The sequence below is a fragment of the Oscarella lobularis genome, chromosome 13 (assembly GCF_947507565.1).
Source record: "Oscarella lobularis chromosome 13, ooOscLobu1.1, whole genome shotgun sequence".
NCBI classification, from domain to species: domain Eukaryota; kingdom Metazoa; phylum Porifera; class Homoscleromorpha; order Homosclerophorida; family Oscarellidae; genus Oscarella; species Oscarella lobularis.
Window position 1 is genome coordinate 35645 of NC_089187.1, and position 22915 is coordinate 58559.

General features: G+C 42.6%; 7 protein-coding genes across 7 annotated transcripts in view; all 7 read right to left on the reverse strand.

The window, feature by feature from the left end:
* LOC136194594 (uncharacterized) overlaps window positions 1-1507 on the reverse strand; it is a 2907-nt gene extending 1400 nt beyond the window's left edge. Inside the window, exons 1-2 of the mRNA XM_065983778.1 lie at window positions 1235-1507; window positions 35-1178 (exon numbers count right to left, since the gene is read on the reverse strand). Of these exons, the coding sequence (XP_065839850.1) occupies window positions 35-1178; window positions 1235-1384 (1294 nt within the window). The 5' untranslated portion in view covers window positions 1385-1507. The remainder of the gene's footprint in view (window positions 1-34; window positions 1179-1234) is intronic.
* Window positions 1508-1528: 21 nt separating this feature from the next.
* On the reverse strand, window positions 1529-3603 carry LOC136194598 (polypeptide N-acetylgalactosaminyltransferase 1-like). Its single transcript, XM_065983781.1, has 6 exons — window positions 3274-3603; window positions 3046-3212; window positions 2607-2976; window positions 2430-2547; window positions 1827-2381; window positions 1529-1777 (listed from the first exon to the last, which is right to left on the reverse strand). Exons 1-6 carry the CDS (start codon window positions 3600-3602, stop codon window positions 1625-1627), a joined length of 1692 nt encoding a protein of 563 aa, XP_065839853.1. The 5' UTR covers window position 3603; the 3' UTR covers window positions 1529-1624.
* A 23-nt stretch (window positions 3604-3626) lies between these two features.
* LOC136194592 (integrin alpha-V-like) lies at window positions 3627-9536 on the reverse strand. The gene is made up of 30 exons (XM_065983776.1): window positions 9315-9536; window positions 8885-8991; window positions 8744-8823; window positions 8522-8690; window positions 8400-8461; window positions 8276-8324; window positions 8117-8224; window positions 7967-8049; window positions 7804-7893; window positions 7698-7750; window positions 7546-7639; window positions 7357-7468; window positions 7214-7299; window positions 7069-7162; window positions 6972-7017; window positions 6789-6908; window positions 6670-6734; window positions 6457-6620; window positions 6229-6390; window positions 6080-6153; window positions 5856-6024; window positions 5723-5794; window positions 5582-5670; window positions 5423-5512; window positions 5214-5358; window positions 5039-5152; window positions 4943-4987; window positions 4742-4879; window positions 4456-4689; window positions 3627-4401 (listed from the first exon to the last, which is right to left on the reverse strand). Exons 1-30 carry the CDS (start codon window positions 9491-9493, stop codon window positions 3910-3912), a joined length of 3585 nt encoding a protein of 1194 aa, XP_065839848.1. The 5' UTR covers window positions 9494-9536; the 3' UTR covers window positions 3627-3909.
* A 57-nt stretch (window positions 9537-9593) lies between these two features.
* Window positions 9594-13810, reverse strand: LOC136194593 (nuclear factor NF-kappa-B p100 subunit-like). The gene is made up of 18 exons (XM_065983777.1): window positions 13529-13810; window positions 13335-13378; window positions 13157-13255; window positions 12942-13087; window positions 12710-12879; window positions 12501-12659; window positions 12333-12437; window positions 12248-12283; window positions 12141-12202; window positions 11954-12092; window positions 11529-11900; window positions 11254-11476; window positions 10863-11194; window positions 10632-10801; window positions 10366-10573; window positions 10168-10317; window positions 9929-10104; window positions 9594-9859 (listed from the first exon to the last, which is right to left on the reverse strand). The coding sequence occupies exons 1-18, from the start codon at window positions 13704-13706 to the stop codon at window positions 9683-9685; spliced, it is 2946 nt and encodes a 981-aa protein (XP_065839849.1). The 5' UTR covers window positions 13707-13810; the 3' UTR covers window positions 9594-9682.
* A 41-nt stretch (window positions 13811-13851) lies between these two features.
* Window positions 13852-19429, reverse strand: LOC136194613 (GATOR1 complex protein DEPDC5-like). The gene is made up of 29 exons (XM_065983798.1): window positions 19305-19429; window positions 19161-19248; window positions 19063-19106; window positions 18887-19011; window positions 18784-18831; window positions 18675-18724; window positions 18414-18621; window positions 18295-18364; window positions 18175-18244; window positions 18030-18124; window positions 17752-17970; window positions 17634-17695; window positions 17499-17566; window positions 17373-17445; window positions 17201-17319; window positions 17072-17147; window positions 17020-17027; window positions 16806-16968; window positions 16372-16757; window positions 16245-16323; window positions 15909-16196; window positions 15760-15861; window positions 15548-15709; window positions 15335-15492; window positions 15150-15285; window positions 15004-15097; window positions 14786-14950; window positions 14326-14731; window positions 13852-14278 (listed from the first exon to the last, which is right to left on the reverse strand). The coding sequence occupies exons 1-29, from the start codon at window positions 19417-19419 to the stop codon at window positions 13909-13911; spliced, it is 4047 nt and encodes a 1348-aa protein (XP_065839870.1). The 5' UTR covers window positions 19420-19429; the 3' UTR covers window positions 13852-13908.
* A 19-nt stretch (window positions 19430-19448) lies between these two features.
* Window positions 19449-21219, reverse strand: LOC136194599 (uncharacterized). The gene has a single exon (XM_065983782.1). The coding sequence runs from the start codon at window positions 21080-21082 to the stop codon at window positions 19526-19528; it is 1557 nt and encodes a 518-aa protein (XP_065839854.1). The 5' UTR covers window positions 21083-21219; the 3' UTR covers window positions 19449-19525.
* On the reverse strand, window positions 21207-22573 carry LOC136194605 (dnaJ homolog subfamily B member 6-like). The gene is made up of 8 exons (XM_065983789.1): window positions 22412-22573; window positions 22233-22342; window positions 22117-22182; window positions 21971-22057; window positions 21785-21923; window positions 21691-21728; window positions 21574-21637; window positions 21207-21389 (listed from the first exon to the last, which is right to left on the reverse strand). The coding sequence occupies exons 1-8, from the start codon at window positions 22561-22563 to the stop codon at window positions 21284-21286; spliced, it is 762 nt and encodes a 253-aa protein (XP_065839861.1). The 5' UTR covers window positions 22564-22573; the 3' UTR covers window positions 21207-21283.
* Window positions 22574-22915: the final 342 nt, after the last annotated feature.

Sequence of the window (22915 nt, forward strand, 5' to 3'; positions counted from 1 at the left end):
AAAACTACTATTATTTATATGTGGTGGTAAATACCCGGAAATGTTTTGCAGATGAGAGTTTCAGTGACGCCGTGACTGGGATGCCAGAGTCCAAACACGTGACCAATTTCATGTTCAAGTACCGTCCAATTAGAATTAATTAATGCCGGATATGTGACGATGGCAAGACCAACGCGCCATGACTCAGCGGTCTCATCAAAGGGAAAAAAAGCGTATCCATCAATTGTACTATGAACGAGAGATGGACTCAAATAGAAATAAGTCCTCTGAAACACTTCCGGTTCGACGACGATGACGTTGACGGAATTCGATTGGAGATAAGGACGAAATTTTTCAGTGAATTCATCCAAACTGAAGCAATTTTCCTTATTGAAACTGAAGAAGTATTCGGCTTGAGCCGAAGCATCCGACTCCAAATTATATATCCATACAAAATAATCGCCATCACGTGTAATATTATAAACAAGGGGAACGACTCCTTGTTCTAAAACGACACGATCGACGGCATTCGACGGATTTTTCTCACTCACAAACGATTTCTCATCAACAAATCGATAGAGTACGACTTCAATAATCCCCGTACGAGCAAAAGCGAAATAGAGAATCGTATCTCCGGCACGCATTTGAGTCCCGTATACTACATTTGACGTTTTTCCGTCGGCAAGCGGAGTCTCGTGAACTAGAATCGTATACGAATCGGGCGCGATTAAAAAACCGGATAAATGAAGAAAGATGCTGTGACTAGCGACAGGCGATTCGCAATACGGATGTCGACTCGCCGAGTTTTGTCCCGCGGCGACGCGCGCGCTAGCTAACGAACTCAAATTACCCTCATTTCTTCTTCGTTGATAGGGTTCGACGACGAATTTCGAATCGATTTCGAGTCCCATCGCCGCGTACGATCGTTCGATTCGTCGAGCGGCGTCGATCACGTGCGACGCGTTGACAATTGAGCGTCCGAGTCCATCTGGAAGGATGTGCCACGTGACTCCTATTCGAATGGGAGACGATTTGTTCTGATAGAAGTCGCGTATTTCGGGATTATCGCATAGGCCGTCTACGGGGCAATGATTGCATTGACGCGGTAGAATGTCTGATGCGCTTTGCGATCGACGATCGCGATGACGATCGTCGAAATGATTGTCGTATTTGACGTTGCATTCGTGCTCTCTTGCGCTCTGCGCTCGAAAAATAAAAAAAGGATACGATACGCCCTTTTTTTTTTCTTTCTCACTTCGTAATCGATTCGATGCGTGGTCGTAAGAGCGGCCAATTCGTCTGGATTGAGTTCTGATAAGGTTTTAGCTGCGTCTGATGACGAATCGAGGCCTCGTGCAAGCAAGAAGGCGAAGAGCGCTACGACGTGTCGTCCGATCGGTGACATTGCGACAGCTCGAATGACGCGACAAGAGACTCGCGACAAGTGACAGGAACGCGCGCGCGTGGCGTGCGTGAGTGCGCGCGCGCGCGCGCGCGTGGCGTGCGTGAGTGCGCGCGCGCGTTTCTCGAGGGCGGAACCGCGAAAAAATGTTGGGAGGGAAAGAGGAAAAGAAATTACAACTATAATAATACTATTTTTCAAAATTACTAATTACCAGCTTCCATGTCATTGTCGTCGTCTTTCTTACACCTTTTTCTCGTCCTTTTTGAAATATTGCGAAAATTGCCAAAGTTGCGATTGACGACCGTCGCACGTTGCCACGACAATATTTCCCCCACTTTCGGCCGTTCCCCGATCGAGACACTGCCCCGACGCCGGATGATATAACGTCTTCGCCTAGAAAAATAAATAAACAAATTAAGAGAAGGAGAGAGAAAACGCCCACTGGAGTGTGTTCCCATTTCTGATTCCCTCCCAATCCGTGACATTCAAGCAATCTGACGACATCTCCAGGTCTCGCAACATCCAAACAAAATTCCTCGTGTCTCAACTCGAGTCTTTGCGTAAGAGAAAGCGCCTGATTGCCGCCTCCTCCATGACAATAAAAGAGTCCCATGACCTCCCCCTCTTCACGACCCAACGTATCCAAACACAAGGCACTATCAGGATTACGAACTTCGCCCCACGCCAAAACATTCTCATCAGGAATAACCAATTCCGGATAAACGGTGTCGAGAAACCATTTGAATGATTTGCATTCGAGTTTCTCTTTCAATGCAAGACGTTTGGAAATATCGCCAAAATCTTTTCCCTTTAAATCGGGTCGCGTTGCGTAGTAGAATTTCTTGTAGCTATCCATCCACACTTCGGCGACGCGCATTGAATTTTTCGAGAATGTTTTATCTATTCCATCTGGGAAAGTGTACGGATGACGTTTGCGGAAAACGTGACCGACACGTGAGCAAGGAACAATCTCAAGAATTCCACCACATTGCCAAATCTATAGAGAAAAATAAGTCGAATTGAATAAGGAATTTTCTAAACGTACTCGAAATGAAATTTCTAAATTCTCCCCACCCCAAATATCCATCTCCTCATCATAGGCCCCAATCTCATAGAAATAATCTTTCTCAAGACCAAACAATCCACCAGCCATAGTAGGAGATCTAAAACAAAAAATATTTATATTCTATTTATTTATTTATTTATTTATATATTTCTTTACCTTATTGCATCCGTAGCGTCCGCTCTTCGTTGAATTTCATGCTGTGGTATTGGCTTCCATTTAAAATGTAAACCCCAATTAAAACCGCCTCGTACGAGAGGCGATCCCGAATATCGAAAATTATCCGAATCAATAAGATCAATAACGGGACATACGACAGTTTTTCGATTCAAATGAATGCGTTCAATAAGCGGTTCAAGCCAACCAACATTTGCCTCACAATGACTGTCGAGAAATATGAGAATTTTGCCTGTTGCTGCTTTGGCGCCTCCCATGCGCGCGCGAATAAGACCCTCGCGTTTGCTAGCGCGCGATACTTTAACCTTGGGAAGCGTTGCTACGTAATCGTCCATCTTTTGTTTGAGATCGTCTGCGCACGCGCGAGAGAGAAAATTCTCAAAGAGAAGAAATCGTACGAATTCGCTTTTCTTTTACTAACCATGAGTACTGAAATCGTCGTAGAGAACAATATCGGCGAGAAGATCGGGCGGACTTCGATCTAAAACCGAATGAACGGTTCGAAATAGAGTGGACCACGCTTCGTTGTGAAAAATGATGATAACGCTCGCCGTTGCCATTTCAAGTGGATACGTCTTACTTTGACATCTAAAAAATCATTTTTCTTCCATCGATTCTATTCGCGATTTTTTCCTTTTCTTCTTCTTACAGCGGATCTCGCGTATCTGGAATTGGACGATGTAAATGCGTTCGATCGCTTACGAGTTGATTGAATGCGTGTCGCGCGTAGCCCGCTTGCTTTTCCGCTTCGTCTTCGGGTCGCAATTGAACGGGGCCCTCGACTTTGCCTGTTCCCAGTTTGGACACGTGACGTTTTCCAGCCGGAGCTTCTTCTTTGGGGGCCCCACCGCCGCCTATTACGATTCCTATGCTGCCGCCGCTGCCACTTCTCGACGTACTGAAGTAAAAGACGACCGCGGAGAACCAGAATATCGACGTTACGACGACGCTAAGGAAAACGCGTCTCGTGCTCGCCATCGCTAGCGCACGCGTTCCACGCAATCCCGGAGGACGGTATAATTTTGTGCGCCCAAATCAATTACACATTCATGTAGCTAAAAGCGTTGCTTGCCCGCCTAAAACCAAAACAACAATAAAGAGAGAGAGAGAGAGAGAGAAAAGAGAGAAAAATGATTAGATCCCACCCCGGCAGTCCTAAGACGACGTAATTAATTTTTTCAATTTCCCAGTGTACACACGAAACGACAGCAGATAAACGTAAAAGGCGAGGTGAAGAATGCGTCAATGAATGAATTTGAGAGAGAAGAGGGCCCCTCCCCCCAAATCACATGATCGTTTCCGTATACTTCCGGGGACTCGCTGGCCCAGAACTCCTCCCATCGACGTCATTCCCATAGCCGGAGCCACTTCCCACAGATCGCCTGGGCTCGCGATCAAACTTGGTGAGGACCACGCCCCCTTCTCCCCCACTACTTGGCCTCCTAGCTCCGGGTTCTTCATCAAAAACTTTCATTCCACCGCCGCCGCGACTCGTTCTTCTCATTGGTTCTTCGTCCAATTCTTTCATGGGCGAAGGAAGACTCGTTCGACTGCGTCTCGGTTCGCTTGAGTATTCCTGACTGCTACGTTGTTGCGAGAGGCGCGGTTCTTCGTAGGATGGAGCCGAGTATCGTTTCTCCACTGATGATGATGATGATGTGGCAACTGGGGGAGGGGGCGGAGTCAGCTCACTTGTCTCGTCACGTGGACCCTGTTTCTTTGCTATCATTCCGCCTTCGCTGAGATCGTACGTCTTTTTCATTTTGAAGAAACCGCACTAGAAAAAAATAAATACATAATTGATTGATTAATTAATTAGAATTGAGCTGACCGAGTAAAGAACGAAAATGATGACGGTCAAGACGAGAAGCGAGCCAATTACGCTGACAATAATGTACCAAATTTGAACGCACTCTTGCGTCTGAATTGTAAATTGAATATTCGTCTTGACTTTTGCCGAAACGGGATCTTGAGCCGGAAAATAATCCGCTCCAATTTTTGCTGTTCCTTGTGACGTCAGCGACACGGCAGAAGAAATCAAATCCCTTTCGGTGGAAGAAACAAACTAGAAATAAAATCCCGTGATTTATGTATTAATGTATTTCTTAAATTATTACTGATGTAAGTCGTTCCAGTGTAGCATTGCCCTTGACACTTATAGAAAGAACGCCAAATTGAACCAAGTCGACGTTGATGGCACAATCCACTTTGGCACATCTCACACTCAATGATGAACAGCCTTCATCATTAATTATCTGTTCAAATAAATAAATAAATAAATACGGTAAATATCTATTTATCTAATTTTAATTCAATACCCCTTGGTTGTCTGGAAATATGATGTCACATTTTCCATTTCCAGGCTATAATTTGATTAGCGTCATCATTATCATTTGATATCAATATATTCTTACAGAAATATCCGTTTCTATGTTTTCTATGAGCTTGACTTCATTTCTGACGTCATAGTAAGGAAACCAGAAGCTGGCTACAACGCGAGGAATCATTGTTTCATTTTGGTTGCGAACCTAAATGTTCATTAATTAATTTATTTATTTAATTATTTAATTTAATTAATATTTATCTGACAGAATAACGATGAGCAATTTCGACGACATTATCAGTGGGTTCTCCCGCAAAAATCCTTCCCAATAAAGCCGGTTGAATAATCACTTCCGGTCTGGGACCAACGTCTGCTGGCTGCGGAGGGATTTTATCGCTCACCTGACTCAAACTACACAGCAGGATAATGATTCGTTTAATTGAATTAATTAATTAATTAATTGAATTATCTTTACCCAGTCATGAAAAGTTCCGCTATGGCTACGACTTTGATTTTGTCGTGAATTACATTGTCCAAGGAACGTCCCTCAAAGTCTCCATCCTCACTAATCAGTAATTAATTAAATACCAATTTAATTAATTAAATTAATCAATTAATTAAATTAATTAATTGCCTCGTAGCATTGAGTTGGATCGTAATTGTGCTTTCATTTCCAAAAAGAAGTTGGTCTCTTTTCTGCTGAAACGAAATCCTCACCGTTTCCTAGGAAGTCACGTGACATACATTCTTGCTACAGTGAGGGGGGCGCGTGTACCTTCGTGAAAGGAAGAAGCGGATTCCCAATGTCGCACCGAGCGCCTCGAGTAATCGAAGAACAACCAAGTAACTAATTTAATTAATTAATTAATTAATTAATTAATATTTTTATTTATCATTAATTGTCTCACTGGAGAATTTGACGTGGATAGAGTCGAATTGATATAGACGAAGCTATCACGCTTCTCTGGAAATTGAATGACTAATTGAGTTTGAAATGAAGGGTCGCTGAAATTATTTTCCACTTCAACAACAATTTCAATTAGAGAGTTTGATCCAGCAATAATTTCATTCGGTAATCTTCGAGAAAAAATAGGATTAGGGTTAAGAAATAGGAAATAGGAAATCTTAATACGTTATAAATCTCGGTTGTAGATCCGGTGTGCATTTGCCATCGCGAGAAGCCGGGCAATTGCGCGCTATTCTCACCTAAAAAAGATATAAAAAACGAATCAATCAATCAATCAATCAATCAATCAATCAATCAATCAATCACGTGTTTACCAAAACTTCAGCTGAATTCGAGACATCCCTGTCTATAATTGGATACAAATCTGGCAAGCTATTGGGACTGGCTGGATCTGAAGTCGGACGACTGTTTGTAAATGCGAGAAGATTTGCTTCAATTGTATTTGAAAATGAAGAGCTCTTGTCCCGGATATTCTCCTAAAAAATCAATCAAGTAATTCGTTAATTAATTAATTAATTAGTTTAATATTTTTTGTATAGTACCTTTAGGTATACAACCAAATCTTGGCACATTACCATGGAAGGACGCAATGAAATTTGATTTGTGAAACTTGGTTTTGGATCTGCTTGCTTGTCATCTGGATCGATTGTCAAAAGACGATTTTCAAGATTTTTGCTGTTGTCCAACGTCAAAGTGTACTTCAATTCTAAAATCTTCATTAATGAATTAATTAATTAATTAATTAATTAAGAAACCTAATGTTGAAATCGGATCAGCATCGGGACGGTTTTCGTACCAAATACAAAAATTCAATTGAAAGCTTTCAAAAAAACATAATGAAATCAATAGATAAATATCACGTGAGATCATATACCAAGTGGTTCTCATTCCTTGAAAGAGTTGGCACATGCCTCCCGGGGAAACGTCTTCAATGAGACTAATTGATGACGTGTTTGTGCTAATTGACGTGTGAACTGCAACAACAGGTCGAGACCTATTAATATTATTTATTTAATTAAAATCAATAGAAGAAATAATTATTAGGGATTAGCCCTGCCTGAAGAGAATCGCGTTGTTCGATTTATAGGCGCCAACAACAAAATCTGAAAAAGAACTATAATTAAATTAAAGTAAGTTAATTTAATTATACGAACCCGGATATTTGTTCTGATCAACGTCTTCTCCCTTGCTCAAAGCAAAGCCAAATGGCATCATCATCACTCCGGGAATCTCTTGGCTTTCAATTCTCTAATTTAAGTAATTAATTAAATTTTATTTAATTAATGATTTCAGTACTACCTGATAGGATTTCCTGAGTCCTTGACTATATCCGTTGAAGATGTAGACGACTCCATTTCCTTCAAAGGGAGCACTCACAGCAACATCTATTATTTATTTATTTAATCAATTGATTAATTAATTATTATTATTAATTTTTTCACCATCAAATCCATCCAAATTGACGTCATTCAACGTGCTCATAGCCAATCCAAATAATCCATTTGCACTCATTCCATCGATTATATAATTGTCACCCAGACTATCAAATCCATTCTAGGGGGGGAGGGGGAGGGGAAGAGATACATACAACGTAGCTAAACTACAATATTATTAATATTATTGCTTCTTACTCCAGCAGCATTGAGTTTATAAACGTAAATTCGTCCAACGTTCGGTTGATTCAAAGTCCCGTAATAGGGAGCAGAAACGACGATGTCGGAGAGTCTAATTAATATTAATTACTTTCTCTTTTCTTATTTCTTCTTCTTCTTCTTCTTCTTACCCAGATCCATCCAAATCGGCTGCTACTATGGCGTATCCAAACATAGCCCCAAACTAAAAATTAAATAGACTACATACATAATTATTAATCAATTTAATTGATTTACTTGAGTTCCAGTTGGAGGTTTGGGAACCAAGGGAACCTTGACAAGAATGTTTACAGTGGGCGATGTCCCCTGGCGTTCAAACATGAGAACCTATTGAATTAGTTATTTTTAATTAAACTAAATAATTAACAATACATTATTAATTAATTAATGTGTACTGTACCTCTCCCAGATAATCGTTTTTCTTTGGAGCGCCCGCCACAAAACGATTTAGAGTTGAAAATTTTCCAACAGCAACACTGAATCCTAATTAGTCATTAATTAATTAATTAATTAATTAAATCAATCAATCAATAATTAAAATTATTTATACCGAGATAATTTGTGATTAATCCATCCGCTCGATTTTCGTCATAGTTTACGGGATTTGGTGTGAATTTTTCCGTCGAAATTTGTCCCCAATCAGAATAGAACACATCACCTAAAAGAGAATATAAAGATTATGACGTCGTCATCATCAAATCTCTTCTACCTGTTGCTCTCACAGCACCGGGACTTCCAAAAGCCAAAAACTCCCCATCCTAGAAAGAAAGAAAGAAAGAAAGAGAGAGAGAGAAATCAATTAAAAATTAAATAATTAAATAATCTAATCACACCTTGTCAATATCAACGTCCAATCCAAAACCACAACTTGCAAAATCATTTGGTCTGGAAGCAGCTACAATCAATCAAAATAAATCAATAATACATGATGATATAGCTATTGTATTTGTCTGACCAAGTGTACGACATGGTGCAATGCCATAGGGCGGAGCATTGGCCAATTCTGTTACATCCTCCGGATATCCAACGCAGCGTCCAATGGCATAAAAGCTTGACAATGGCCTTTGACCCGTGTTCGTTTCAACGATAACTGACCAATTCTGCTGATAACGCGGAGCACAAATCTATTTATTAAACAAATAAGGGGAGAGTAGAGTCACGTGACCGACTAACTGACCACTGTGCGTCCAGCCACACTTTTCACAATCTGACCAAATAATTGCGTCGTAGTATTTGCCCTAAATTGAGGAGGATTCACTGAGAAAAAGGAAAGAGTGACTAGGATCATCACTACTAAAAAAGAGTCTATTGTACTCACAGTTACTGGGTCTGCATGTAGGACTATCATCGATGTCACACTGAAACACACCCCCTGGTTCATTTTGATCAAATGTCGTATTGGCTTTTGGCGCGCCAACAATAAAGCTAGAATCACGTGACTAATTAAACAACGCATGCGTAAAACAAGCCAGAGCCAGAGGGGCGCGGCTGCGCGCGCGCGCGATGGAGTAAGGTATCGTTTCCGGGTTAATGACGTCACGGACAACCGCATTCCAAGAGGGCAGTGGGCGGGGCCCCTCCCCACTCCCCACTTTCCGTCGCGAACGACATGGAAATGGAAGTTCGCGAGAACCAGATACGACGTCATCGACATTTTTACGACGATTCGAATCGTGTTCGTCGCACGTGCGCGCGAGCGAACGATTTCTAGTTCGTTCTATGTGCTTATGTGGGCTTCGCGCGCTCACCTCGTTCCTTGTTTTGCCTTTCGTATGGCGACTGACGCACCGAATGCGATATTCGTTCCTTGGCCGCTCCCGGAGTCGTACGATTTGAGAAGAGGAACGGTCAAATCGACGTTGAACGGTTCGACGAGATGAAGCTGAAGCGATGCGACAAGAAAAAGTAGACGAACGACGACGTACATCGAAAGATTGCGACAGACGACGTGACGAGGGAGAAAATTCGACGAAATAAAGAAGCCAAGCACCCGTATACGAAAACGCCTTCGAGCCCCGGACGTTACGTCAGTGTATCCGGCATTTCATTCATTCAATTCAATAGCATTATACAGAGAAGAAAAAAAACCGTGACTTAGACAGAAAAAAATGTGTTTTTACGTCTGCATCCCAGCGGAGGCGCTTAGAGTAAGAGCGGACGCAGGCAATGAGCCAGCGTTACCAGGGGCAACGCCACTGGCTAAAGAAAGCGCTTCCTGCAAAGTAGTCGCAGCATCGGCACGCCCCAAATCCATAAGCGCCGTAAGAAGACCTTCCACGCTTCCGTTACGGCTCTACGAAAATCGCAAACTTAGTTTTCTAGCCTTTCCCCGATCGCGCGACATTCGATTCTCTTTTTTTACCTCGTATTGTTGAAGAAGAGCGCGCGTTGGAGACTTTTGAACGCTCAATGCGGTAATCAGCTGCGATTCGCCCAATCGCTTCGCCAAACCGCGCCAATCCTTTTCATCTGGACGCTTCGGATCCAGAACAAGCGCAAGACGAAGTCGTTCGACGTAGCCGAGTCGTTTTAGTCCTCCTAAGAAAAGAAAAAAAATCGCTAAAGCACGCTAAGGAGATCTTTCGCGCGGCCGAGATGTACCTAATTGTCCCGGAGGAACGCCGTGTCCTCCTGACGTCATAATCCCACCAGACACAAGTGCTGCTGCTGCTGCTGCGGTCGTCGTGGCAACCACCGAAGTCGTCGTCTTTGCCGGTTGAAACATTTGAGAAAGAGAAAGGCTTCTCCCTTCTAATATAAATAGATATATAAATTTCTTCGGTTTTTTTGAAGTCTTGCCTCGTTTCGCTTTGGTAATTTCTTCAAAAACTGCCCTCACTTCCGCTGACGTAGTCAAAAGAGCCGGGGATCTGTCCATGGCCGTGGAAGGTTCCGGGTCGGCTCCAGCTGCAATGAGAAATGAAACAAAACTCTTATCATTGCGTCCAGACGCGAGATGTAGAGGCGTTTCCCCGCTGAACGTCGGATAATCAACATCAGCCCCAAACTATAAAATAAAATAAAAAACAATTGATTTTCCCACGTGACAGCCATCGCCGCCTTACTTCCGTGACAAGACTTCCGGCTACAGCAAGATCATTGGATTCAACAGAAAAGTGCAAGGCCGTGCGTCCGCTCTTTGCATCCGGGATATTCATATCAGCACGACACCTGTGAAGGAGTCGAAGGCAATCAATGTTCTTTGACTTGGCAGCCAAGTGAAGAGGAGCCAAACCTTAATAGAAATAAATAAATAAATAGATTATAGTGTATATTAATTATTTTAATCCACTGACCATCGTGATTGGTTAGCACCAAATCCGCATATTTACTCTGCCCCCCTTGAGGCTCCGGTCGCCTTAGCAACGTCTGCAAACACTTGACCTCTCCCTTCTTACAGGCAATATGAGCCGGGGTATTCCCTTTTCTATCCGGGATATTCGTCGACGCTCCAGACAAGACGAGTTTTTCGACGACGTTGGGTTGATTGGTGAGAACGGCGAGATGAAGAGGCGTTTGTAGCAAGTTGTTGCGAACGTCCAAGACGTGCGCCGGAAGTCCTTCGAGAACGCTCAAAAAACTCTCAATGGCACGATGTCGACTGTGAATGACGGCCATATGAAGAGGCCTTAATAAATATTAAATTATTTATTTATTTATCTATCTATGATGACGTTGACTACTCACGTGTCTCCGTATTCGTCTTGAGCGATTGCCAATTGACGATGAGGAGCCAGTAGATATTTGACGTCATTTGTCGCGGCGTAATTACGAATTGCTTGCGTCACGACAGCGGAAATTTCTTCCAAGACCTGCTGGGAAATGGAATCAAAAGTCCGATCACTCGGATCCAATTGTTCTCCTCCTCCAGAAACAACGTCCATTGATACAGGAGCAGTAGCACTTAATCCTTATCAAGTAATTATTAATTAATTATAAATACATTATTTTATTTTATTTACTCTGTCGAATCATCTGTTGTTGTTGTTGTTGTGACGTCACTTCCATGGGTTCAATCTGTTGCTGTTGTTGTTGCTGTTGCTCATTAGGATTCCATGATCTCTTTTGCTTTCCATTTCCCTTCTGTGATCCATTCATTACAGGAGCCACGGGGGGAGCAGATTGTTGCTGTTGCTGTTGTTGCTGTTGCTGTTGTTGTTGTTGTTGTTGTTGTAGCACTTGTGCTGCTGGCAAATTATATGCCATACCCAAAAGACCGAGTCCACTCAGAGAAGGAGGAACAGAAACATTTCCGCCTTGCGAAAATTGCGTCAAAAAGCTCTCTTGAAAATTAGGAATTTTTTTGCGTCGCTTGCGTCCAATTTGCTCCACATCTAATTAAGATCACGTGGTTAGAAATATTGATTAAAATTCACACGTGACGTGCCATATTCTAAAGGTTGATAAGTGAAGATTTTGGGCTCAGAAATTTCCCCATCCGATTTTCGTCTCAGTTGAATGTACACTTGAACCGACGACGAAATATTCTGATTCCAATATTTCGGCGTTCGAAAAACAATAGCATACTAATTCAATTAAAATTTAAAATGCGTTTTTCATTGAAATAAATTCACTTGTCTGTGGACATCATTCGCCGAAAAAAGAGCGGACGCCTCCCACGCAGTATGACCCGGAACTAATTAATTAATTAATTAAATTAAAAAATCAATATTTTACTTACCCGAATCCTTCTCAAAAAATTTGATTTCAATGTCATCTAAGAAAGAAGTCACGTGAAAATTAATTTAATTAAGAGTAGTAGGGACCTTTTTGAACTCGATCGCAAAGAAGAAAGATTTCGTCGCTCCCGGCAACGCTTCCGGAATGACGATCCATTCGACAGATTTTCAATGTCGACGCGGATGGCGCTTCTAAAAAAATTAAAAATAAATAATTAAATATAGATACTTACTTTTAATAAATTGATTTCTTACTGCTATCATAAACAGGTTCGGATAGACAGGGATCCAAGGGTTGCGTGAATTGGCCATGTTCATCCGGGAGAAAGGCTTGGAAACAAAGTCGCACAACACTCAAATTCATTGCCTTTGCATCCTCTTCGGCCGACTTTCGAAGATCAGCCAAATCACTCTCTAAATAATTAAAATAATTCAATTAATATTGATTATATATTTTTTGAAACCGCTTAGTGGTGGAAGGCTTCTCTGTTCGACGTCACCATCCGGGTTATCGTCCACAGCTTGCATTTCATTTCCTCGTTGAATGCTATTATATTTATCCCATGCATAACGTAGATGAAGAGCCTTTGGAACGTTTCTCTTCGTTTCGTGGAGAACGCCCAAATTAGGAAAGCTAACGAGCGCGCGCGCGCACGTGTTGCGTGACGTCATATCAAATTAATGTATTGATTTTACCTTGCACACATGTCTTGATCAAATTCCACGGCACATAATCCCGATTGACAATTTTTTCCCACGAGACTGTGTGCATGGGGTCGCGGGGGCGTGTCAATTGTTACCAGGGAAACGTTCAAGCGAGCTTTCCCGGAATAATTTTGCAACTGGAGAGAGAAGGGCACGCGCGCTAAAAGGGCTTCTCTCTCTCTCTCTCTCTTCTCTTCTCTTCTGACCTTTACAGTTGGATACGTTTTTCTCGACTTCGTCGACGTGGCGCCGGGTAATCCGCCGTGAGATGGACCCTCGCATGGATAACGAAAGCGAAATCCGCGCTAGAACACCGAAAAAGTGTTATTCGACGTCGCGGAGGCGGCAGCGCGCCGCAACGCGCGCCAAAATTTAGATTCTTACCGATTTGGGCTGCTCCACTATCTCCAAATACGGACGCGAATAATCTGGAGAAAAGGACATGTGAACGCGATGTGAACGCCTACAGTTTAACAACGCTACGTCATCGAAAGATGTCCCGGAACTTAGTGACGACACGATCGTGACGTCGCAACGCGTCCACCGGGCGACGTAGCGAAAAAAAAGTCGCAACTTACCTGCTGTTTTCATATCGCCGTCGTGCACCGAAAGATTGCCCATAAGATGACGAACGTCGGGCAATTGATTGATGTGCGGCGGCGGCGGCGGCGGCACGTCGCCATCTTCGCCTTGTTGCGTCGACGAGCCTTGGAGCATTTCTTCGAGAAGTCCTGACGGAATATCGCTCGCCTCCATTTCAATGTGGGAGCTGACAAGAACCGACTACAGCAATATTAGGCGTTCGCGCGGAGTATGTTCTCTTCGTGCTCGCGTCTGGGGAAAGGTCGGGGAAAATTCAACCGACGCGAATGATGTCATCGATGTGCCAAGTGCGCACGCGTCGTGCGGGGGGAGATTTGCTCCACCCCTCGACCCTCCGCTTTCGCTTTTTCTTTCTCTATCGACTATTCGAAAGAAAGTTGTCGAGCTTGTTTTCAATGTTTTCGCACAAATCGACGAGCTGACGACGAATTAGATCGGTTTCGTTGCCCGAGCTAGCGCGCGCACGACGCGCCAAACTCGCATTTCCACTCCAATAGAAACCGGCTCCAACAAATCGTACGGGTGCATCGATGACCAAATTTAGCTTTCCATCTCCACTTTTTTGACGTTCGGCATCGACTTGAAGTGTGGGCGTGGCTATTTGAGCAAAAGCCATTCCACTCGAATGAACGTAAATTCGACGATACGCTACATCGAGAGTCGAATCGCTAACTTCCGTCAAAATACCGCTCGTCGAAGCGAGAGAATCAAACAGAAAACCAATCCTAAAAAAATAAATAATTCAATTAATTAAAATAAATCATTAACTCACTTTCGTAAGATGGCTTCCTGTAGAACAAAAAGATCGATTTTCGGCGACGAAGACGAAGAAGAAACCCGACGATTAATCGTCAAATAATTTTTCACGCACTCCAACGCCGCCGTCGTCATGGCAATAAAATGAAGCGGACGAAACGGATTCCCCGTACGTTGATGAGCATGCGCCATGGGCGTGGCAGATACGGGAATCATTTGAAAAGCGCATTGACTGGCACGTCGACTCCACAATTGAACGAGATCATCGACAAGACAACCGGTCGTAACGAGCCATTGAAGATCAATAGAAAAAGCGTGCTCTGGCCCGTATGTTGCGTCATATTTCACCGTAATCCATTCGTATCGATTGCTCTTATGCTGAACGTCCGCATTGATAACAAAACGCTTATGACGTGCCGGCGCTAAGAAAACATAATTAATAAGAATTATTAATTATTATTGTTGTTGTGATTTACTTTTTAATTTTTCGTCTGTTGGCCACGTGACCGGCGATTGCGGCGTTGTCACTGAAGCTGGACTCATGAGCGGATGTCGAACGAGAGGAGACCCGGAAACTGTCGTCGTCATGGTCGCTGATTCGTCAAATGCAACTTCCATCCACAAATCGTCACACGTACAAACTTCATAGAAAATAATTAAATAATCTTAACCCCCTCCCCATGCAAGGACTTACTTGTTTCAAAAGTATAAAAATAGAAGCCGTCTATGAAGTCGCCGCCGTCTCGATTTCCCGACGCATGCAAAATGTGACCCTCAGCGACCAATTTCTACCAATAAATAAATAAATAAATAAATAACTCAATAAAATATAAATTGCACCTCGCCCAAACTTGTCGCCTCTAAACGCGAATCAATATTCTTCACATTCTCGACTAACCACGAAACAGCGTCAAATCCGAGAAAACATTTGACGCCGCAAAGTTTCACGGACCCATCAACCATATCAACCCCATTGCTAAAATTATATCGATTATTGATTATTATTATTATCTCTTTCCTTTTGCCTTTCGTCTTTCATAGAACGAGTAATCGACTCCAATGACGACGAGTCCGATAGTTCGTCCTGGATTTCCGATGGCAAAACGTCGACAGTATTACGTTTCAACTTTCGCATCCGATTTCTCTTTCCTTCGAGTTGAATACTCGAATGTCTAGTATCGTTCTTATACGAGAAAAAGACTGGGAAACGCTTTAAAACTCATTATTTCGTTGTCTACTTTTGCTGGCGACGAAGAGGGACGTCGAACGCGATTCACAAATTCCAAAAAACGTACGAAATTGTCCAAGCGACGCTGATTCGTCGTCGCTGGATCGTCGATTAACGTATTGGCGTCAATAACGGGTAAGAGCAAATAGCGACTTCTCCAATATTTCCACGACTTTTAATTAATAAAATGATCGTTGAATTTAATTTAATTTAATATCTCACCTCAACGAGTTCCGTAAAATCTGACGCTCCAAACACGAAATTATCAAGAGAATTCCAATTAACGTCATCAAGTAATTCCTTATGAAAAATCGCAGTAGAAACCTACAATATATATATTTTATATTTAATTATTTTTATAAAGCATTTACCTTGTACTTCTCGTGCCCCATTCCCCGTATATGATAAAGATAACGATAGGGGCTATTGGACTTCAATAATTCGGCGTGTTTCGGTTTAAATATCGTCACTTCCACGTGGGGACTCGATAATCGAATTCGATGATATTGACGACCCGTTCCCAAGTAATAATCGTGGAAATTCTGTTTACCGCGAAACAAAGTCGTTGCCGTTTTCGTCGCCTTGGCAACCACCTTCGCCGCTTTTTTCTCCTTTTTCGTCGTCGCGTCCTCTTCCTCAAAAACGACAATTTGAAAAGACTAAGCAAAAAAATTAAATTTTGAAATTTCTAAGAGAATCTTTTTCACTTTGCACAAACGCTGAAATACGAGTTCTTTGAATATTTGCTCGGGCGAAAGAAGAAACTCCTTACGCAGTTCCTTAAAACTGAAAAAAAACAATAATTAATAACGTTAATCCCCCCGCCCTCCTTACGTGTCAACGTCAGCGAAAACAGTATAAGGAGTCTGATAAAAATTCTCCATCAAATCCTTGGGTTTATAATTGGTTGTTAGAGGAAGACAAGCGGGAGACAAAAGTGACGTCCAATCCATTCCTATGACTTCCAGAAGTTGTTTCGATGACGTCGTCTTTGTACCGGAAACAAAAGACGGACGTTCATATTCTTCTTCCATTGTCGATTCTCCTTCGTTTTCGTCGTCGTCGTAATTGATTTCAAATCGTTCTCTTTTTTGAATTTCGATCGCCACTTTCGCCGCTTCGTGAACGAGCAATTTCGCTTGATTAAAAAGTCCCGTATCGGCGAGAATCGATTCGGGTTCGAGCGCATTTTCGTGAAGAACGCGATGCGTTTGAAAAACCTCAATATAAAATAAAAAATACATAATACATATTTATTTATTTATTACTTTTCCTTGGGGTCCCCGTTGAAAGGCGTGTTGCCATCGATGAGTGTCCCACGCTGATTTTGTCATCGCTTGAAATGGATTTACTAGAAAATGAAACGAATGGCCTGAATTTGATGACGTCAGCTTGGTGACGTCAGAATCGGTAGACGATTTTTTGAAGGACCTAAAAAATCAAATAACGTAAAAATCTTTCTTTTGATTTTGTGTCTCCTACTCGGTTTCCTAAAAAAACAATTAATTAATTCTTTATATAATATTAATCTTGCCTTTCTAGGAAGTGGCTCTTCGCCGGACTTTTTCTTCATTGGTGTTTGGGATACTGATTTGATCACGTGCTGTCGCCTTGATGACGTCACTAAAATCAGCTGCAATTTCGCATTAAAATATTTACTTACTTCGTTTCAAAAACTCGTTCATCGTATTCGTCAAAATCTATTCTATAAATAGATTCTTCTTCTTCTTCTTTTGACGGTGTTCTCTTCCAATTTGACGCTTCTTTGGACGAAGACACAAACTAAAAGTTGTCGCATTTTAATTGAATTTTATTTTGTAGCACTCCTACTCTACGTTTGAAACGGTAATTCTTGGAATGAATTTTCCCTGGAGTCGTTTCTCTTTTTCAGCAAACGACGCGTAAAAACTAATAATTCAATTAATACAGAACAACCCCGCCCCGCCCCCCTACTCACTCACCTACAATTGATCCAATAGGGAATCGAAAACTCGTCACATTGACCATCCATATAAGAACGATTGGAAAACTAAAGAAAACAATATTGTTAATAATGGTTATTTCTTATTGACTGACGTCACAGCCCCTGCTCTCACCTTGCACAAGGGAACAGCATGAAGAGGTTGCCCCGAAAGACAAACCAAATCAACACTCACACCTCATCAAAAATCAAAAATAATTTTTCAACCCTAACCCCTCATCCGGGACCCTTACCCGAGTCCGTTATTTTCAATTTCGTTACTCGCATCAAATTGCGGTTCACTTCAAAGAGACCGACACCTGGTGTTACCAAGACAACCTGTTGTCCCGTCCAATCAAACTGTTGCTCTATGTAGCGACGCTCAAAAACGTTCAAACATAAATTTATGGCTTCGAGAAAATTTCCCTCTGATGACGTCGCATTTTTTCCCGTAGGACTTTTGACGTCACCGACTTAATTAATTGATTGATTGATTGAAATCTTCTAATAAGGCAATTTTAAATTTTCTTACTTTGAATTACGTCAGAACGATAGGATTGAAATTCTTTTTTAAGTTGAATTAGAAGAGATTTTGAATCGGAGACGTTTTCATTTTGAACAATGACTCTAAAATACAAATTCAAACCCTCAAAAATAATTTTTATTAATTAATGTACTTATAGAAATCCTGATAACAACGGCCCTTGTCATCAATACTAACTTTCTCTTTAATGTCAGAAAAATCGGCTATAGAAATAATAAATATCTTAATTAAATATTTAATTAGTGAGAAATACTTTGGAGAGCTCCCGGATAAAATGTTCTTGAGAAAAGTACAACATTCAAATCGTGACCGCAGCCATTTTGCTTAATTAATTATTAAATTATTAATTCATTGATTAATTTTTCGCCTCACTTTCCATCGTTCAAAGTACTCCTCCAAAAAGTGAATTGCCTTTTCGAAATACAAATCCCCGTATGGATCAAATTGCCACATTTCCTCGCTCATTTGTATCATTAGGTAACAGGAACATGAATAGGAGCGAAATGTGACTTTCGTTGTTGGCCCTATGTAGCCACACGTCGCTCTTTGACCCATCATAAACAAAGATTGAATTTGAGCTCTATTAAATATAGAAACCACGTGATATTCTCATTGGGACCCCAATAAACAAACCTTATTCCACAAAACGATATTTTCTTATTGACATAGACACATTTATTAACCTGCAAAAAGAACATCATTATATTAATTAATTAATTTAATTTAATTATTTACAACGTACCAGTGTACTTTTCAATCTCCACATATCACCTTGACTAATATGCTGACCCTAATTAAAATAATTATTCAATTAAAACTGGAGTCTTTTCTTTTTTCCCTCTAACCTTGAGGCCTATGTCGACGAGTTCGAGTGTGACGTCCGAAGGATTAATCATTCGAACGTGAACTTCGCGATGACTTTTCAATTGAAACACATTGGCTACGTTGCTCGAAACGCTAATTTGCCCCGCTAGACTTTAAGAATAACAAAATTCGACGATAATTGTCCTACTAAACTAACCTCTAAGTTCGCTTTTTATGGCCGAAATTTGCAAAACAAAACAACTAATACGGGACATGTCTCTCTCCTTTTTTTTCTCTCTCGCGTTCGATTCTTACTTCTCTTCGTCATCGATATGACAAATTTCCAACGTATCTCCAACGTCTTGATCGGGAAAATCGATTCGATTGACGATGAGTTCGTCTTCTGCGAAGTACGCGCGATTCGCGCGAAGAACGAACGATTCTCGTTTATTTTCCAACCTTTTCCTCCTGCGCCGGAGAACTCCGTCTTGTGAATCCAAAGCTTGAGCATTCGCCCTTTGGGCAAAGAAGAACGCCTCGAAATATTCTCCATTTGAAATGCGATACGGCGCATGCTCACACAAACCTTCCCCCGCGCAAAAATATCCAATAGGACCTATAATAAATAACGTAGCTTCAATCTCGACCAAAAAAAAAAAAGAATCAATCGCACACGTAAATTACGTACTAGCCGTCGTCGCCGCCGCCGCCGAAACGTCAACAACGGACTTCTTCTTCTTTGTTTTTTCCCTACGCCTTCGCGTTGGCACGGGCAACGACGTCAATTGAACTCGCCTAACAACGAGACGCTTGGGAGCCTCGGCGGTGAGCCGACCGACTCTCCAGCGCCAAATGGGATGCCAAAGACCGGGAACGTCATCAAGACGACTCACGTCATCGATCCACGTGGAATTGCGCGTGGACAACTCCCCCTCATCATTGATATGAAAAAATGGTTGCTCAGGCAACGCTTCGTCTAATCGAAACGCATTCTGCGACTGACGCTGTCGCTGTCGTTGCCTAGGAACCGTCAAAACAGCTTCCTTCTTATTAATAACAGGCCTTTTCTTTTTGCTACTTTTCGTAGTCGTAGTAGTCGTAGTCGTACCTCCTCCTTTGGGTTGTTTAATTATATGTATTTTACGAGCTCGATGCAATATTGCTTTGGCTTTTCTAGCCGTCGCTTTTTTCATACCCTTTGCCCCTTGATCGTCATTGCCACCACTGTCTCCTTTGTCTTCTTTGTCTGATGACAAGGGAGGTGGAGGCCCCGCGTTTATTAGCACATCGTATTGTCGTTTCATTGCAGCGTGATCCGTCGGAACGAGACGTTTTCGTCGTCGACGTCGACGACGTCGTTTCATTTCCGGTTCTTTCATATTATCATCATCATCATCATCATGTTTTCGTTTTCTTTTCCATTGTCTTGCTCCTATTTGTCGTCGTCGTCGTCGTCGTTCACCACGCCCCCGCATTTGACCCCTTATTCCCTCGGAATAATCCGGATCGTCCGATTCCCCGGATAATGACGACAAATCCGACGGAACGTAATCGCCTTCTTGAAGTCGTATTTCCATTGTTGTTGTTGTTGTTGTTATTGCTGCTGCTGCTGTTGAATCGATTTCTTTCGCTTCTATAGGCGAAGGCGGGGGCGGGGGCGATGGCGGAGATTTGAATTCGGGTCGCATGGCGCTCGGACGAAATCCATTTGGTGCCGTAATCGAATGAATCGATAAGGGACTCGCGTCGTGAAAATCGGAGCGAAGACGAGAGAGAGCGCGATCAGTTCGACGTCGTTTCGCTTCGGGGGACGCCGGTTCCCTCGTCGGGGGCCCCGATGACGTCGAAACGATTCGTTTCGCTCGCGATTGATAGCCGGGTTTGGGTAAGAGACGCTGTCGCGCATCGGCGATGCATTTCCACGGGAGAAGACGCGTATCGGCCGTTTTGGGATTGTGTAAAACGTCGAATTGACGGCCTAAACGCGCGACATCGTCGTCGTTCAGATGTTCCATCGACGGTTTGAGACCCGAGTAGCGAATTCGCGCTTGTATCGAAGGACGAGAGCTACTGGCGAAGAATTTTCGTATCAAATCGCCAACTAGGAACCATTCTTCGCCCTTTAGTTCGACTAAATCGAACGTTTGACCGTCGAATTCGACGTCGCGACTCGAAAGGACGACGGGCGCCCGAGGACAACTCGTTGTCGCCGTTGCCGGCGCTTCGCTGCTTTCCATTGACGCGGTCACGTGGAAGAGTTTCTCTTGCCCTACTCGTCGCGTCTACTCTGTTCCACAATGTCGCACAACGTGGGACTCTCGTCGCGATGTGTCTGCGCGCGTGCGCATCTGCGAATGCGCATAGCGATATCGTAAGAAAGACCCAAAAAGAATTATACATACAGTATGTGTATGACCTACGTGACTTTCGCACACTGTTCAGTATTTGATGCTTTCAAGTGGCTGTTCAACGCCGCCAATAATGTGGCGCGTTCGCTGTCCATCTTCAAATTCTTCCACCGTCTCAACCCCGTCCTGAACCGTTCTGTGAATCAAGAAACAGACTCATTATACTGTATGTATGTTTCGTTGTTTCATTCACACTCGCGACGCCTAACGTAACGCCTAACTTCCAAATATGGGAGGGTGATGATGTCACAAAGGCAAGAGACCAATCCAAGAGTTCTTACGGTTGCTACTGTATAGCGTGAATGAATATAGGGCTTTACCTTTTCGTTGTCACTCTTCGGCCGTTCACTTCTCGCGTGCTTTGGCTTACAGACGAGAACGAGCCTATACACAGGCCCCAATTTACTCATGTTGCTTGCGCTAAAGTAAAACTATACCTCCGCCACCAAAACTTGTTGATGAAACGCTCGTAAATCTTTAAAATTATAAAGAGCGACGTTCAATGTCACATCTTTGTTTCTACTTACTTACCCGGAAGACCCGAATCCATTTCCAAATGACGCCGAAAAGAGGGGATGGCCAAATCCACCAAATCCACCAAAACCACCAAACATTTGCTGTGAACCTCCTCCTCCTTGCCTTCCTCCTCCATCCGGATAATGCCCATGCCCTGAAAAAAAATTTAATAATATATCAAAAGATTGCGTGGGAGCAAACCAAAGAAATTGGCAAAAAAGTCGGGACCAAAGAACTCCCGAAAGATTTCATTCGGATCCCGGAAATGAAAACCAAAACCACCAAAGTCTAAAAATCAAAAAATCTCCTTCAGAAGGCAAATATTAAAAAATTTCAAAAAAACAAACCCGCTCCACCGGAAGATCCCTGTAATCCCTCTTTTCCGTAACGATCGTAAATATTTCGTTTATTCTCTACGTGTAAATCTTATTCTAACTTTTATTCGATGATTTTTTGCTCTTACTGTCGGACAGTACATCGTAGGCTTCGGAAATTTCCTTGAATTTCTTTTCGGCTTCTGCGTGATTTTCGGGATTCTTGTCCGGATGCCATTCTAAGGCAAGTTTGCGATATCTATCGCATGGAAACGACTCGATGATGAGACGAAACACAATCTACTTCCTTCTTCTTCGATCATCTTACGCTCGCTTGATTTCCTTATCAGTCGCCGTTCTTGAGACCCCTAGAACGTCGTAGTAGTCACCCATTGTAAGCGAAAGGATCCTCTGATGACGAGGAGTTCCAAGAAAGTTCCTAAGAGTTGCTACGTACACTGTTATCCGTGGACAACGCATGCGCTCCCCGACCCGACGTCACTCGCGTGAACTCTCGCGTGATCGTGACGTCCCTGACGCACACGGTTTCAATGAATTTCGAAAGTGCGACGACACCTTCTACGAAAAATGATCTCCCAGACGAAAATGACGTCGATTCGGGTTTCGTCGCGAATTTTGCGTCGTCTTCCGACCGTCCGGAGCCAGAATCGGTCTTTGAATCATTCGGGGCCCCGTTTGGGGCCACCAATCACGATTTCTCTCAGGAATCAACCGAACAGGCAAGAACTACTCCGATACCCATTGATTATTACATTACCAGCTTAGAAAACGACACCGCCAAAGGCAAAGCGATCAAAACCGGAAGGAATAG